This window comes from Seriola dumerili, unplaced genomic scaffold (assembly GCF_002260705.1).
Source record: "Seriola dumerili isolate Sdu_G_001 unplaced genomic scaffold, Sdu_1.0 BDQW01000290.1, whole genome shotgun sequence".
NCBI lineage: Eukaryota > Metazoa > Chordata > Actinopteri > Carangiformes > Carangidae > Seriola > Seriola dumerili.
In genome coordinates, this window is record NW_019174545.1 from 3,003,747 (window position 1) to 3,019,842 (window position 16,096).

At 40.6% G+C, this 16,096-nt stretch overlaps 1 protein-coding gene across 2 annotated transcripts in view; it reads right to left on the reverse strand.

Moving 5' to 3' along the window:
• Window positions 1-1,751: 1,751 nt before the first annotated feature.
• The window catches only part of pde4d (phosphodiesterase 4D), a 32,223-nt gene continuing 17,878 nt past the window's right edge, over window positions 1,752-16,096 (reverse strand). Inside the window, exons 1-10 of one of the 2 annotated variants that reach the window (XM_022757841.1) lie at window positions 10,281-10,583; window positions 8,500-8,593; window positions 7,967-8,142; window positions 7,698-7,796; window positions 7,439-7,603; window positions 7,144-7,243; window positions 4,956-5,110; window positions 4,656-4,778; window positions 4,129-4,311; window positions 1,752-4,029 (exon numbers count right to left, since the gene is read on the reverse strand). In XM_022757841.1, the coding sequence (XP_022613562.1) occupies window positions 3,535-4,029; window positions 4,129-4,311; window positions 4,656-4,778; window positions 4,956-5,110; window positions 7,144-7,243; window positions 7,439-7,603; window positions 7,698-7,796; window positions 7,967-8,142; window positions 8,500-8,593; window positions 10,281-10,328 (1,638 nt within the window). In that variant the 5' untranslated portion in view covers window positions 10,329-10,583 and the 3' untranslated portion in view covers window positions 1,752-3,534. Of the gene's footprint in view, window positions 4,030-4,128; window positions 4,312-4,655; window positions 4,779-4,955; window positions 5,111-7,143; window positions 7,244-7,438; window positions 7,604-7,697; window positions 7,797-7,966; window positions 8,143-8,499; window positions 8,594-10,280; window positions 10,584-16,096 lie in introns of those variants that run through there. The other variant, XM_022757840.1, reaches the window with a different exon arrangement.

Genomic DNA, 16,096 nt, shown 5'->3' on the forward strand with positions numbered 1-16,096 from the left:
ACATGTCTCACATCTAAACAGTCTGTGGAAAAAACTAAAATGCCAAATATAGAAACTGGATTCAGGATTTTTAATCAGTCATTTCTTTTACTAATAAAGCAATAACAAGGTGCTACTATTCCACACTCGACTATAGATTAGCCTCTGTAGCAATGACAAGAAACAAGAAACCAGTGAGTAGGCAGAATCAACCCATGCTTTTATTTAATCCATTGCATATAAAAACTTTTTTTTTCATTCTTTTTTATTCGTTTTTTACATAAAGTTGTATGATCTACAGTGCTATCCAATAGACTGCAATTAACAAGGAATCCATTAAAATAACATCTTAATTGTCCTGTGAAACTTCCAGACAAGTTGGCATTCTAAAGACATAACCCAAAAAATAATTGTCCTGAAGACCTTTTTTTAAGTTACAGTTTGTTTTCCTTTCATACCATAAAAAAATAGAACACATAATGAGAAAAGAACCCACTGTTTCCATTGGTCCAGGGCTGTTTAGAATCTACAGTATGTGTGTCAAAATAAGAGTCCCTGTGTCAGGACAATGATGTCACTCACTCCAAACCCTAATCCCACCCTCCCAACCCCTGTTCACTACAGAAATATACTAAACCCTTCTCCTGTCCAGGCAGAAAGATGTCAGTGGTTTTGGATATTGCAAGTAATGTGAGTGGAAGTGTGGGCCGAGCATAGATCATCAACACACTGTCAGTGTTTCAGCCATAATTAATGCAGCAGTGGCTGAACATGCAGGTGTGTCTCAAAGCCTCTGTGCTTCATAGGCCTTGGCCAAGCACCAACTACACACTCCTGTTGCGCCCCATTCAGTGTTTGTAGCTGTGATACAACCAGACAGATGTAGACAACACGGCAGCAACTCCACGCAGACACAGAGGCAAAGTTACTCCCATATTGTTTACATCCAACAGGTTGAGTCGCACCTTTGAGTGTAGTGGCAGGGTGTAAAGGAAGTGTGAGTTGTTCAGACCAGGTCTACAGCAAATGTGACTCTTGGACATCCAGCTATAGGCCACACATCACTCAAGTAGTAAATCTATGACTTGCAGTTGACCTGAGCCTCTACAAACCTCTGCACTGACAACATATTTTCTACCCAGTGCCACATTTTTGATGCAAATTGTGTTTGGCTGATAGTAAAAAGGCAACTTTTTCACAACAGGAGATCAGGCCAACACAAGTCAAGAGATTCACTAATGCAGCAAAAGAGAACTAGGAAATAAAAAAAATAAAAGGCTAAAGTAAATGACATGCGTTGAATTTAAGGCACAGCCCATGGGCCAAGGAACAGCTTCTTTTTAAAAAACAATTTGGCTTTCCCCCTCTCTTCACTGAGCTAGTTCTCAGATAAGCAACATGTCGATGGATCATTTTTACACTGAAGCTCTTGTGTAATAAACATTCTCTCAACAAGAGGTACGTAATACAGCCACACCATCACCAAAAGGGATGATAAGAATCAACCATTTACAACAAACGGCATTATGATAGTAATAACATTAATAATTATATATTATATACAGCACAATAAATATATGTCTGTAAACAGCGATAAAACCAGAAATTTTTTTTATTACAGGTAAGGGCATTGGGTGAGGATGAAAAAAAGAGAAAAAAAAATCTTGGCACAAAATGAAAGATTAAATAAAACGTTTAGAAATGACACATAATTAAAGCAAACACTCTTTAAAAAAAGCAGTGTGCAGTATTTCAAGTGTTTTTTTTTTCCTTTTGTTTTTTTTTCCTTTTGTTGATTTTCTATATTTTATGTACACAGAGAAAAAAAAAAGTATATTTGGGTATTGTAACTGGCAAGCCTGTACTGTGGTCTATGCTACAGTTAAATATTTACTGTACCACCTTTATATTGCAAAAACAACTCAACAAATAGAAAAATATACCAATAAATAATAGCATTAGGTGTAAAGTGAAAAATGATAGAAACATGGAAAAAGGAAGAGACTCTTGGCCGAGGTGTAAGACAGCATTGTTCAAGCCTAAGTATGCATGAGTGAGTGTTTTGGCGAGTTTCAACATATTAAAAACATTAAAGTGGTGATATATGAATATATCAGTGCATTAGAGTATCTACGTAAAGGATAGTCTTATCTGATGACTACGCAACGGTGCTGATTGTCTTGTCCAAAACAAAGACAGCAACTGGGTTTAATGTTGTGATGGCAAAATTAAAAAAAAAAAAAAATTCATAGAGATTAACAGAAAATGAAGTGGCTGTAGACAAGCAGGTATGCAGCTGTTGGTGATGTGTACATCAAACAAAATGTGCAAGGAAATAAAAGAAGGCTTTCATAAGATTGGTATAAAATCATCCAGTAATTTTTTAACACCATTACTATTTCTGTATACTCGGATCACTAATCAAGCGTCTAAAAAAAAGGTGCTTTTTGTATCAACTACAAAGCATTGCATTGTCTCAGAATGTGTTCAAAAGAACTGCAGGCAACAATAATAAAAATGTAAAGGCGTCATCCACATCACAAACAGTTTCAATGAGAGTAAAGCATAAGTCTTCAGGTTTCTGCTCCCTTCTCAGTGAAAACTCTCACCGGAAATAATAGTTATGAATTAATTCCAAATTTCTACTCACAGGAATAACCAAATATGAGTATAGTGGCATGGGAATAGAAGTATAAATGCTATTGGAGCAAGTGCAAACACCTCAGAACACTCCTAATGTTACCCAGCTTTGAAACACTGAAAACCTGTCAATCATTTCTCCCCATTGGTTTGCAAAAAATCTCTCATCTTCTTTGCTAACAAAAGAAATCCTAGGATTGCAAAAGTAAATTCTAGAAAATATTTCAATCTTACATACAGTACAATAAAAACAAATTTCTAGGACAGCAACATGGCTGTTTAGATTTGAGCTTCGTGTCAGTCAGGTTTTCAAGGAAGACTTCCACATCAGAAATGTGTTTGGAAAGCTCCCCAGTGTGCTGCGGCGTCCCATCAGGTTTTCAGCAGAACGGCAGAATAACATGCCTTGCAATTGGTAGCGGGGAGGATATGACCTAACCGAGAGGGAAATTCTCCTTGAACACACCAATAACCGTCTCTGTAGAGTATGGGCACTTGATAAAACACAGAAACACTGTTAAACTTTCAGGCTGGGACGAAGCAGAGGGAAGGAAAAGGTGATATTGTGTATCATGTGAACAGAACTGAGCAGACTGTGAACTGTTCATCCATGTCCTAAACTTAAGCTTATAAAGGGGGAGGTGTAGAAGTGAAATAAAGACACACCACTTCAGCACAAATGGGAATGGAAAGGAGTTTTCCTGAGTGCAAAAAAATTTGAAGAAGTACCGGTGGGCGTGTCTGAACAAAGCTGACAGGAGGAGTGGCCAAGGTGGGGAGCAGCGCACGCTTTGGAACCATAAACATAGATGTATAAAAAACACAGACAGACTCCACAAAACCCAAAAAATATTCTATAAATAATCATCTGTCATTACTAAGAAGAACAGTTAATCAGGTGCTGTCTATAAACTGCTATGTGTCAGGGGATTTCTCTTTCTCCTCATCGTCCTCCTCCTCCTCTGCTACCTCTTCCTCCACTACACATGGTTGTGAGCAGGGCGTCTCCCCCTCCTCTGCTACCTCCTCCTCTTCGTCCTCCCCCACCTGTTCGTCCAAAGGAATCTCTGTTGATTCAGAGTCCTGCGTACAGAGTGTTTTAGAGTCAGTACAGCTGTTGTCCTCCTCTTCCTCCTCCTCTTCTTCCTCCTCCGGCTGGCTGCCGCTGTCTTTCTCAGTGTCTGACTCCCCGTCCTCCTCCAGGGTGAGCTCAAATTGGAACTTGTCCCCTCCTGGGGGTCGAGTGCCGTCCTCAGCCTCGTCCAGCGCAGGAGAGGGACTTTGGGGGATGGTGCTTTGGTACCACTCCCTGTTGTCTTCCAACGTGTCAAGGATGTCCTGGGCATCCGGATGAACCAGGTCAGCCCACGTCTCCCATAAAGGGTGAACGATATAGTCTATGAAACCAACCTACAGGATGCAAGTGGGGGAAAAACAGGTCATCCAGTGTGTGTCTAAGCACAGTATGCATGTGTATGTACAGTACATTTGAGCACCTGTGCTCATTACCTGGCTCTTTTCTACTGAGGCATTGTGTTTGTCACACATGGGGCTGATCTCCATGCCCCTCTCCCTCTCTCTGTCACCCTGGCTGAAGAACTCCTCCATGATGCGGTCCGTCCACTGCCGGTACAGCTGGAGAGGCTTAGTGGGGTTGCTCAGGTCTGCACAGTGCACCATATTCTGGAGAACCTGAGTATAAAAAAACAACAAAGGTCAAAAATACAGTGACATATGTTCCATGATAGAGGGTAGGCTGAAGCGTAAGGGTTTGGTCACAGCATCATTTACAACAGCAAAATATCAGGATGAACTTTGATGCAACAAATTTGTTCCTTAGACCAATTGAAACCAGAACTTTGAAAGTATTGAGGGGGTCCAAAATGGAGGAAGCTCTCATATTACTGTGTCACATGACCTGGTGAAAACCACTCAGAAGCACAAGTGTTGCAGAATCTTCAAGAGGAGCAAACAATTATTTTTGATGTACATAAAAGTCAAAAACATAATGATATGAATCTTGTTGTTATTCTGACCTGTATCCTGTCAGAGTAGTTATCCAGCAACAGGACACCAGAGCTGGTCACCTTCTTGGTTTCCACCATAGTTTTCAGATCAGCCAGTAGATTCATGTGCTTCGACATGTCTGTTGCTAGCACCTTAGGACACCCAGAAACAAGCCATTAGTATTCAGTCTAAAACACACAGGGAGTATTTCTTATCAAATGAAATGTAATATTTAAAAAAAAAAGTGTTTAATGTAGGCTATATAATGACCTGTATAATATATCTGTTAGTATAAACTTAATAAAAGAGATGTAAATCTTTTCACTTACGATGTCAATGACCATCTTTCGCAGTGATTGTCTTTGTTTTTTGGTCAAGTTTTGGAAGATGTCACAGTTCTCCTCTTGTAGGAGCTTGAAACCAACTGCTAGATGATGGTTCTCCAACACAGACGAGTCATTGTACATCAGTGCTAGCTCTGAATCTGCAAGAAAGACACAAGGTATTTAAAAATCAAATGGGGTCAAAATTCGAAATGGATAAAAAGATATGAACAGAATTTATGCATCAAGATATTTGGAATTATTTTGCCCTGGTTATTTTGTATGGCAATACATATGCAACAAGGTACATATTTTCAACATTAGGTGCTAGTTAGAGGTACATGTCTCTCTGCTAATAGTCTGCAGTTAACACATGCAGCATCCATCCCTTGCAGGAGAAAGCACCAGCATGTTTTCCGCTGGGAGGTTTCCCCACTCCGGGTCATTTGAAGGTCTTCTAGCTGTATTTAGATTTTCCATTAAGATGCATTAGTCTTGGCCACTGTGGATCAGAGCAGCAGAGAGGAGAAAGGGGATCCTGCTCTGTTGCTCTGCGGCTGACAGAAGATCAGTCTGGTTGCTCCTAACTAGGATGACTCACACTGCCCGTACTGCAGGGATTCCCCATTTGGGCTTATGGGAAGCACAACACATTTTGTGTGTTAAGTGTGTCAGACTGTGGAGTGTCTTTTCTGTTCTGATAAGGTATTACTAATACTCTTATGCAACACTCACATTTGTAATGGTCTACAGAATGGCTGTTTAAGGAGATACCCAGTGGATATAAACTCTATTTGTTTGGATTTTCCTCTAAATTGCCAAATTAAGGCGATATTTGTAGCACTTCCAGCCATGAATGAGTGACTCAGTTAAAGCAGATGTAGCAGGGATTCACTCTCTTGCTTGAGGACACTTCAGTTACCAACACAACACCGTAAATCCTGTTAGTCTAGTTAAAGGCTCAGTTCAACCACTTCCACCACTATGATTGGTTTGTGAGGTCTGGGGCTAATCTAGAGTAACATGGCCACTGATTCTAGAAAGAGATGCTTCTGCTGATTTTTTTTTTTAAATAAAGTGAAAACCATGGATGAAATTCACCTCCACTCCTGACTGTAGACCTTTGAAGTGCCACCCACTATTTTACTGTTTCCGCAATTCACATAGGTCTGGTGATGTGCTCAGTCTTTGCCGATTCACAGTTGGAAAAGCAACTGAGCCAGACTGATTTGTGGGTGAGACTAAAAAATGGTAATGTCATCTTCTTGAGCCGAAGCAAGACAGATGACATCACAAAGCACACATCTGTGCTGTTTTTCCTGCCACAAAAATGTCATGGATGTGATCAATAGCCATGGATGAGATATGATGACATATTTTTTTTTGATCAACAAACTAACTGTGCTATCACTGTTGATTGGTCAGGGCAAAATAACACCCACTCCCAAACAGTAAATGGTTAAAAGTGAAAAAATTTCAGTGAGGTCAGCAAGCTAACTGTAAAAGGGTGGAGACAGAAATTGCAGCAATGGTCACCTCACAACCAAAACTATCTGCAGCTGTCTGCATGGTTAAATACCTTTACAGGAAAATGGGAAATCATGATTCATTTACTCGTAAATTTTGTATTTTTTGTGGCTCAACTACTATCCCACTGTATTACCCCAACAACAGCATTTATACCACACAAGATGTCAAATAAAAGTTTCCCTATGTTTCCCCGATGTAGCCCACTACATTTATGTCTTTGGGAGGATGTTTTTCTCTTTCTGTCTGACAACAAGTTGGCCTGAATGATGTTGTGTTACAGGGAAAGGGCACTATTAAGAACAATATTGATCTCCTCTTTGAACTCGTCTGTCTTGGAATCACATGTCAAAGCCGTCACATGTGACTAAAAAAATACACATGCCAGTGAAGATGTGCCTGTGTGCTGTTTTGAACATGTTAGCCATCCATGCAAATACGCTTCAGAGTTTGGTTTATATATGAAATCTCATTTATGTGAGAAAGGCTCATTGTCTGCTGAATGCTACTGAGTGTATGTGTGTGTGCTAGTGAAGCAGAGGATACAGCGTGCATGTTCCCACCTGCTTATCAGACTGCGAGTGTGTGTTCGTGTTTGTGAATATGCACTAATAACACTGCTGAGCCACTGACGTAGCTGCCAAAACGGCACCATATTTAGACTCACTGGTGTTGATGAGGAACTGGTTCGAGACTCCAGGATGGTCGACGTCGTGAATTGCACTGGCGAAGATGGCAGCTAAGATCTCAAGGTCTGTGAACACAGCCTAGAAGAAAAGAGCCAAATGCAGAGGGGAGGAGGGAGGGCATTGATGAGAGAATCAAATCGTTGGACAAAAATATCCTTGGCAGTAAGAGCCATTGATTGGACTTTGAGCAAGCGTTTGATTGAAGCTGATTGTGGAGGCATGGGCTGTGTGTTTGTGTGCATGTGTATATGTCAGTGTGCACATGCGACTCACCTCGAGGGCGGGGGTGGATAGCAGCACGTGAGTTGACTGGGTGACGTCAGCAGCATGAATGTTGTTATGGTAGGCCACGTCGCCATGATAATGGTCTTCTAAGGTCATCAGGTATGTTATAAAGGTGTCAAGTGGAATTTTAAAAGTTTTTAACAAGTCCCTCTCCTACAAACCAGAACATAGAAAAGGGAGTTTATGGTCAACAATGTAATGTTTGGAGTTAAAGATCAATACACACAGAAGATGTGATGATCATTACCTGGAATATTGTGTACATCATGACTGTCAGCGGCCGATTCCCAGAGAACTCTGAGATTTTAAAAACGTTAAGGCCCCATTTATTCACATGCTCCAGCTCCTGAAAAAGGAATTAGAGATACAATTAGAAACAAAACATCCTTTTTCATTAAATTCCCTCTTTTTCCTCTTCCCTAAAGAACATTTCAGATTGTATTTGTGTGAATGTATAATTTTTCTGTTTGCTGCATAGTCTGTGTATACACCGTTTGTCATGGCAGACAAACACACCTTAGCGAGTTCATCCTCGGTCTCCGTCTTGACTCCAAAGCGAGGGATATTGGAGTTTGTGAGGCTGGAGGAGTGTTGCAGCTTTTTCACCCCGCTGATCTGAGACATGGGCTTGTTCTTCTTCTCCTTCTCTTTCTGTGTCTGAGGGGATGGCATCTCCACTTCATGTTGCTTGTCTGGAGTGAAACATAAGTGGAAATTAAATATGAGGATGATGAAGTCTTTTGTTGGAGTGGTTCAATCAGACAGACACCTGGTTTTCTTTATGTAAATCGTGTTTGATTTGATATCATGGTACAACCATATCCTGATTTTAGAAATAGAAAACTTTTACTGTGTTTATGAGATTCATAGTTCTGGCACTTTTAACAGGATCTTAGAAAAGTGATGTATACTGCATGTGTTTGGCCATATACAGAACAGACACTCTCTGAAGGCTGTCATCATGTTAATTCTCACTGCTCCAACAGGATGGGTATTTTTCATTGATTTATTCCAAAGCAGTGAGTCTATCTTCCTGTGTCATCACTCACCCAGGAAGGTGCTGGAGATGAACTCAGACACCTGGTTCCCAGAGCGGCTCATCTCTGATAGGTGAGTCAGCTCCCTGTTCAACATCCTCTTGAACTGGAAAAGGGACACACACACACAGATGCTGGGTTTAACGGTGTGCAATGCAGGGCAGAAAAATCAAAATGACTTGTTTTTACAGCTGGTACTCAGAGGCACAATGTATGTATATGGATGTATGAATAAATCATTAAATAAATCATATTCAAATAAAGACAAAGTGCAAACTCAATTCAAGAGCTAAAACGCTCATTTGACTATAAATGTTCACTAAGAATGTTTGAGGCAAAAAACAAACACTGTGAGGCAGTTAATATTGAAGCTTCAATTTTATCAAAAATAAATTTCATGCCATCAGTGAAGACATCAAATGATTTTATCAGCACAGACTGTCCTGCTGGCTGGGGCCTATTACTAAGAGATTCTTGAAATTTCCAGTCACATCACAGAAGCTGTACCCAGGAAAGTCACCGTTTCTGGTGCAACACACATACACACAGCAGGTCAGAGGGCCACTGCCAGAAATGTGGTAATCAGTGACCCATTTTCCCAGTTTCTCTCTTTCAATTTCAGTTTTTCTCTGACACACCGCCTGCCTCCCTCTGCCTCTCCCTCTCTCCCTCACCTCATTCTCTCTTCCCTCTCTCCTGTGCCTAATTGGAGTGGCAGACCCAAATTTAGCTCTGGCTTTTGATTTGAAGACCCAGCTGATTGATGTGGAGGAGAACGCTTCAAATCAGGGATTTTCCAAAGTGGTTGCAAAACAACAGAGTTACAAAACAGATTGCAAAACAAAAACCTCTTGAACAAAGCCTCTGCATTGTCTGAATCATTCTGGCTTCGGTCCAAATGAATAATGTATGTCTATTGATTAATTATATAAATCAATACTGATCACTTAAAATAGACCATTACAACACTGCAGAGTGCTTACTGCGCAATTGTGTATTGACATCCCATTGAATAACACCCACGGGTGTTCACTGGGTGGCTGTTTAAAATGGAGACACAAGAGGCAAAGAGCCTTCTGTAGTGTGCTTTTGTCAGGTAATAAGAGCCAGTACAGTAGACAAGTGACAAACACATGTCAGGTAGAGCTGTACTTTCATGAAACATATTCATTAAAACAAATGAGAGACAGTGAAATAAGCTTTTTTAAATTTAGATTTGTGGCCAACCTGAAAAAATCCCTTTACATAAAAAATATAGAGCAACCCAACTACTCAGAGGATTGTTGATCTGATAAAGTCAGAGCTATAAGAGTTTCTGTTTTATTCCATCTAAGAGACCCTTTGAGGAATTAAAAAAACCTTAAATGACCGACAAGTATAACGATTTACAGGAGTAGTGAAAATGTCTGTGATTTTAAATCTAAACCCACTTAAAAATGTAACTACGTATGTTTTTCTGTGCAGCACAACCAGCCATGTCTACATCATTCTAAGTACAGTGCAGGCACCATCAGCTCTCCCCCATCATAGATTCATCAAAATGAATAATGGAGCCAGGAATGTCACACCTACGAAGCACTGTTCCATGGGCGACATGCTGGCGAGAATCTATATACAGTATGTACTTTCTATTTGTGGTCATCCAAATCTGTGTCAATTATACACCTCAGTTACAAAAAACACTTCCACTCTCTGGAAATGAATTTCAACAGCCACATTCAAACAGTTGAAGAAGAAATCACCTGGATAATGAATTAAAAATCAAAAATCACAAATGTGAAACCATATCTTACCTTTATATATCCCCACGACACAGAAAGCAGATAATTTGCTTCAGGCATTTTGACAAATCAACAAATAAAATCCAAGAACAGAAGTACAGGTTTATGGCCCAAAATATAGTTTAGATGATGAAAGCGTGAGACAACTAGGAAAATAAAAACAGTCCGCAGCTCTGGCCAGTGAAAAACCTCAACCTGACGAGCCTTCCGAGCTCACTTCAAGGTATATCAGCTGTAAAGTCGCTGTGGAGTCCATGAATGAAGCATCATGTTCCTGCCCTGCGAGTATCCACAGAAACGAGCCCATGTCCCAGGAAGCTGAGAGGAGAAGCAGATTCTGAGAGGAGTCGTGGGAAAGTGGCTCCCCAAAGATCCGATGAGAGCATATCGTGACCACACACACTGTGTACACACTGACATATGCACACACACTCACACACACACATACACTTGGATACAGGGACACACTGCTGAGGTTGTGAATAATTGATGATGGTGCGGATACTTGGTAGATGCCAAAGCACCAGGACAGCAAAAATTTTTCTATCAACAGCTCCCAAACAGGGCTGGCTGCCTGACTGCCTGCCTGCTTCTGTGTATGACACAAGCTCCCATGTGAAGAGCACAGGCTGCTTCTATCGCAGTGTCACACAACAGCAGCAAATCAGGGCCCAGATATGGAAGAAGTGTGAGCTCATCATCACCTCTGATTGGCTTGGATTGGATCAGACTTGAGGTCACCTGCTGTGTGATTGGCTGGGTCTGAAGTCAGTGGAAAATCTCCCCCTTCCCTTTCCGTCAATTCCTGCAGTGCAGCGGGATGTGATTTTTGTGTGTGCATGTGTGAGTGCATAAAGTGCACGCTTGTTTGTGTGAATGCAGGATATATTACATGTGACAGTAGGTGTGTATGTGTTTACGTGATGACTGACCTAATCCTTTGTATTAGGAGGATGATGGTGAGGCACAGGTTACCTCATCCAACATGGATCAGCGTTTACCCCAGTATTCATGGGGGGTGAGTCACAGTAACATCACTGTTGAGATCATGTAAGCACATGAAAAACCCATTAATCTTGCAAAAAGAATGAGCGACACAGTCATGTTAAGTGGGCTCAGTTGGAAAGAAACTAACAGCATTGTGTCCACACAGGTTGCTGTGTGTGTCACTGAGCTCAGGGGGTTGTCGCTTTAGTTGAAAACAAGGATCAAACCTTATTGAATGAGCAGTTCTAATTTTGCCATCAGTAACAGCACAGATGGTCCTCTTAAAATAATTTCATGACAGTGAAAGCAGCCGCATCTATCACTACAAATTCAAGATTTAACTAGATTTAACTATCTGATATTTAAATTTAATTTAATTTATTTTGATTAGGTATTGCCAGAGATATCGCTTTTTTCAAGAGGATAAAAATTTATTAAAGTCAGAACTTACATATAACCACCTTAACAGCAAATAGTAAACAAAACCCATCAAATCAGACGACTGACAATAAAAATAAATTCATACAAATCATTATAAGGGTCATAAAAACGTCAGATTATAAAACGTAAAAATATCTGAGACTGAGAATGTGACTTGAGAACCATCACACACACACACACACGCACGCACGCACGCACACACACACATACACACACACACACACAAACCACAGATATCCACACATAATTATTAGACTTAGTATGAGACTGAGAAATCAGAAAAGTTTACAAATGCAACATAGTAGCTGAAAGCACTTCATAGGTCGTCAAAGTCCATAATCTTGTTTATTTATTCTTTGATCAAATAGTTCCTGATTTAAATCAAAGGTTTGGCAGTTGAAGACAATTTCATTACTTATTTTAGACAGTGTTTTAGACAACATTTAACCTGAGAACTTCTTTTTTGAAATGAAAAAAAGGTTTTAGTAGAGACACCAGCTCATATTTTAAAAAAAATGTATCATTTTGGAATTGGTACCAAAATCTGGTGTCACTTATTTTGGAAATTGGAGGTCGTCTGGAAGCTTTGACAGTGCAACTTCACAGATGAATAAGGAAGTCAATCTAAAAGAAATTCAGAAAGCAACGGAATAAAATAAAGCATAAAACATTTTTGATACACTGGGTTTAACTGCTTAATGATGGGGCAACATAAGGTATAAATGTTAACCTGTTTTTAGACAACATTTGTGAGAAGCTAACATCCGTGATTGACAGCTTTCAATTCTATACAGAAAACATTGTTTAATTTTGATATGTGAATCTTGTTGATCATGGGTGGCTTCTTCAGTCTATGAACTCTGTCTCTTTCGTCTTTGTCCCGATGCATGTGTGAGTGTGTATGTGATGGTCCAGTGGCTTCACAGATTGAAAAGGGACCAAATGTGTCTCTGCTTACTTTACACCCCACCTCTACAGCCAGCCTGGCACTGTGAGTAATTTACAGCTACGCTGGAGCAGATGAGGCCAGTAGCTAACTGAGATCCAGCGGCTTTGATTCACTCAGAGCCAAGCAGGCCAACACAGGCCCACCACACACACACTCACATACTCACACACATGCGGTTTACTCCCTGCGGGAGCATATACACAAATATAACGCCTACAGACACCCCTCCTGTCCACACAAACTCCCTCTCTCGGTCACACAAATACACACACATATTGATAGCTTAGCCAAGAGGTGTGAACACAAACTATTGGGTAAAAATTGGAAAGTGTCACACCAAGCTTAGCTGTGTAATTTCTTCTTTGGCGGAGTGACCAAAAATATCTGTTCCCTGTTGTATATAGCCCATGACACCTCCAGATCTCTGTTGCATTTGTTTCTTTTCTCACATTGCACATCTATTCTGGTGGCAGACGCCCCCTCTCTACAGAACACAGAGAGCAGGAACACTAATTGCTGCCGACTGTTTTCAATGAATGTACTGCTGTCCATTCATGATCTAAACAAAATGTGAATAAGGAAACCTATATGTAGGAAGGTAACATCATAAACAGCTCAACAGTAATGATAAGGGGTAAGACACCAGTGTGATATATAAACAAAAAACTAATAATAACAAAAAGACACAGAGATGCAAAGATGAATTGATAAAGCTGACAAGTGCCATTCTGATTAGTATAGTAGGGGAACTGACATACAGCCTATTGAGAAAGTTTTTCAGTTCGGAAAATCCAAATGATAAAACCGTCCTGCGACTTGCTCAGTTACTGAATAATGACTTCGACCTGCATGTGTAAGACTAACAAGTTCGTAACTGAATGATGGCTGTCTCCTGGCTGGAGTGAATCTAACTTGTGAGGATGTAGCTGTAAACCGAAAAGCATTATCAAAACCTGAGCACAAAAAACACCTACAAAACTAGAGAGCCACTACAAAGTGTCTTGCTTTTTGGAGTGCTGGTATTCACAACTACTTCACTTTAGTACCCTTTGATCTGCATGAAAAATAATAACAAAATAAAGTGCAACTTCATTCAGGATGAAGTAAAATATTTGGGTTATGGATTAGATGCCAAGATGCCACACCTCATTCATAAAAAGTGAACGCCTTCATGGAAGCCCCTTCCACCAACAGATGTAAATCAGATCATACAGTTTTTGGGGATGCTAAACTACTACAACAAAGTTTTATTAATCTATTGCCCCCTTGCAATGAGCTACTACCCTTTTGCAAGAAAACATTACAAACAGGCATTTCAGAAATCAAAAGCACTGTTACAACCAGCTGAGGTGCTAGTGCATTACTCTTCTGTTAAAGAGCCTGTGATGTATGGCATTGCGTGGCATCAGAATAGTGCTGTTGCATTTAATGAAAAATGGTTTGCTTTCCATATCATGTCACCTGCTAAAAAACAGCAGATTAAAAATGTCTGCTCATGTCTTGCATTAAGAAATTCCACAAGCTTTTCTATGGGTGTCAAATTTCATCATTTGTACTGATCATGAGCTGATCAGTAGATGCATTGAACAGGCTTGTGTACCTGAAAAAAGTCAAAGAAAACAAAGAGAACAAGTATTGATGATGGATGTCCTGGGTGACTCACTAGTGGATATAGCACACATCACACACTGGACTGCAAAATATATGGTGTGGTCTCAAGTTCAGGAGTATGTCCTTAAGGACTGGCAAGAATAAACTGAGTCATCAAATCGATCTGCATCATCAGCGAATGATGTAAATTGTTGTGAGAGAGACGGATCTGTGTGGTGGGGAACCATAGCATTTGTGCCAAAAAGTGGGATAATCGAAACATCTAAAATGTTGCAGCAGACACACACAGACACTCATCTCTAGCATTAAAGTTTTAGCCAGGTTGCACAGTATGTGGTGAGTGTAAAACAACACTGCGTACGAACTACTTCAAGCCTGGAGCTGGCCTGAGGTAAAAAAAAAAAAAAAAAACCACATAGTGCCAATGATCTCAAATCCTTTGTCCTCCAATGTCACCCCAGAAAATGGTCATACCACAAAGAGGCATGAAGCTCAAACTTGACTGGCATACACTGTTCCTAAAGCTGAACCAGAAGAAGACCAGCTGCTGATTCCAAGAACACCTACATCCACACAAAGGGTGGAAATGTAACCACAGGAGCATCCTAAACTAGATAAACCACCAAGTGCTCAGTTCAAGAGAGGTGCGTTCATCTCAAAGAATCTGTCAAAATTACATTTATTAGTTTTGGAGCATCAATACTATCTGAACAAAATGTTTAACTTAGTGAAATGTAGCATAGTGAATTGAAAATAATTATTTGCTTGTACAGTGTGTATTTCAGTTGCATTGCTGCTGCGACAACAATAATCACAGTGACCATGTTATCTCCTTGGTGTGAGATTCTTTAGGGCAAACAGGTATGTCACCTTGCTTAACCTACTGTCGCAGCAGCCCCTGGAGTGAGAGTGAGTCTGAGAATGCTGATATTCAGTGGTGAGATACGTTAAGGTTACATGCAAATCTGATTGGGGTCACTGCTAAAGGACATTACTAAAGCACTAGTATAGATGGTTGTTTTCACATGTCTGGAAATTGCCAGAATTTTATTCAATTTACTTCAAGGGAATTCCATTTTATTGTTTCTTTTTAATCTCAGACTTTCCTTCATTGATGAATTGAGGCTTATGCTGAGTGCTGATAAATGAAAGTCTGCAGGATACAGACACAAAGTAATGGCTATGTGTGGGAGATGTAGTGACTGTATTACTTGATGTGTGTGAGTGTGTGTGTATGTTGCTGGAGTGAGATAGCAGGTTGGTTGGGCCTGTGGCTGTTGCCATGACAACCAGAGATAGCTGTGCTGGTGAGCAATGGTGAGGCAGGGCATGATACAGGTTTCCTTTTTTAAAAAAAAAATCTTTTCACTTTTAAACGGAGGTAGACGTCCCGGTCATGCATGAGATTGTGGAAACATCAGCGGTGAGTGGGTGCATTTGTGTAATTCCTTTGTCTGTCTGTCCTCCCTGTCTCTCCTCTTCTTGGTCCATCCCCTCTCTTGTGACATCACAGTGTGTGACATCACCAGAGCTGATCAGCATTCAGAGCGGCACAGCAGCTTCCCTCCACACACACACACACACACACACACACACACACACTCACTCACTCACTCTCTCACACACACACACACACACACACACACACACACACACACACACACACGCACGCACTGGAGGCGACTGAGCATGCTCACAGCACATCTCCCTGCCTGCATGACGATGCTATCACTAACACACACAGACAATACAACACAAACAGTCCAATGTGCGCTTTGATGGCTGAGTGCTGGAAAGGTGTCAAAGCACATTATATACACAGCTCATCCAAATTCTTGCT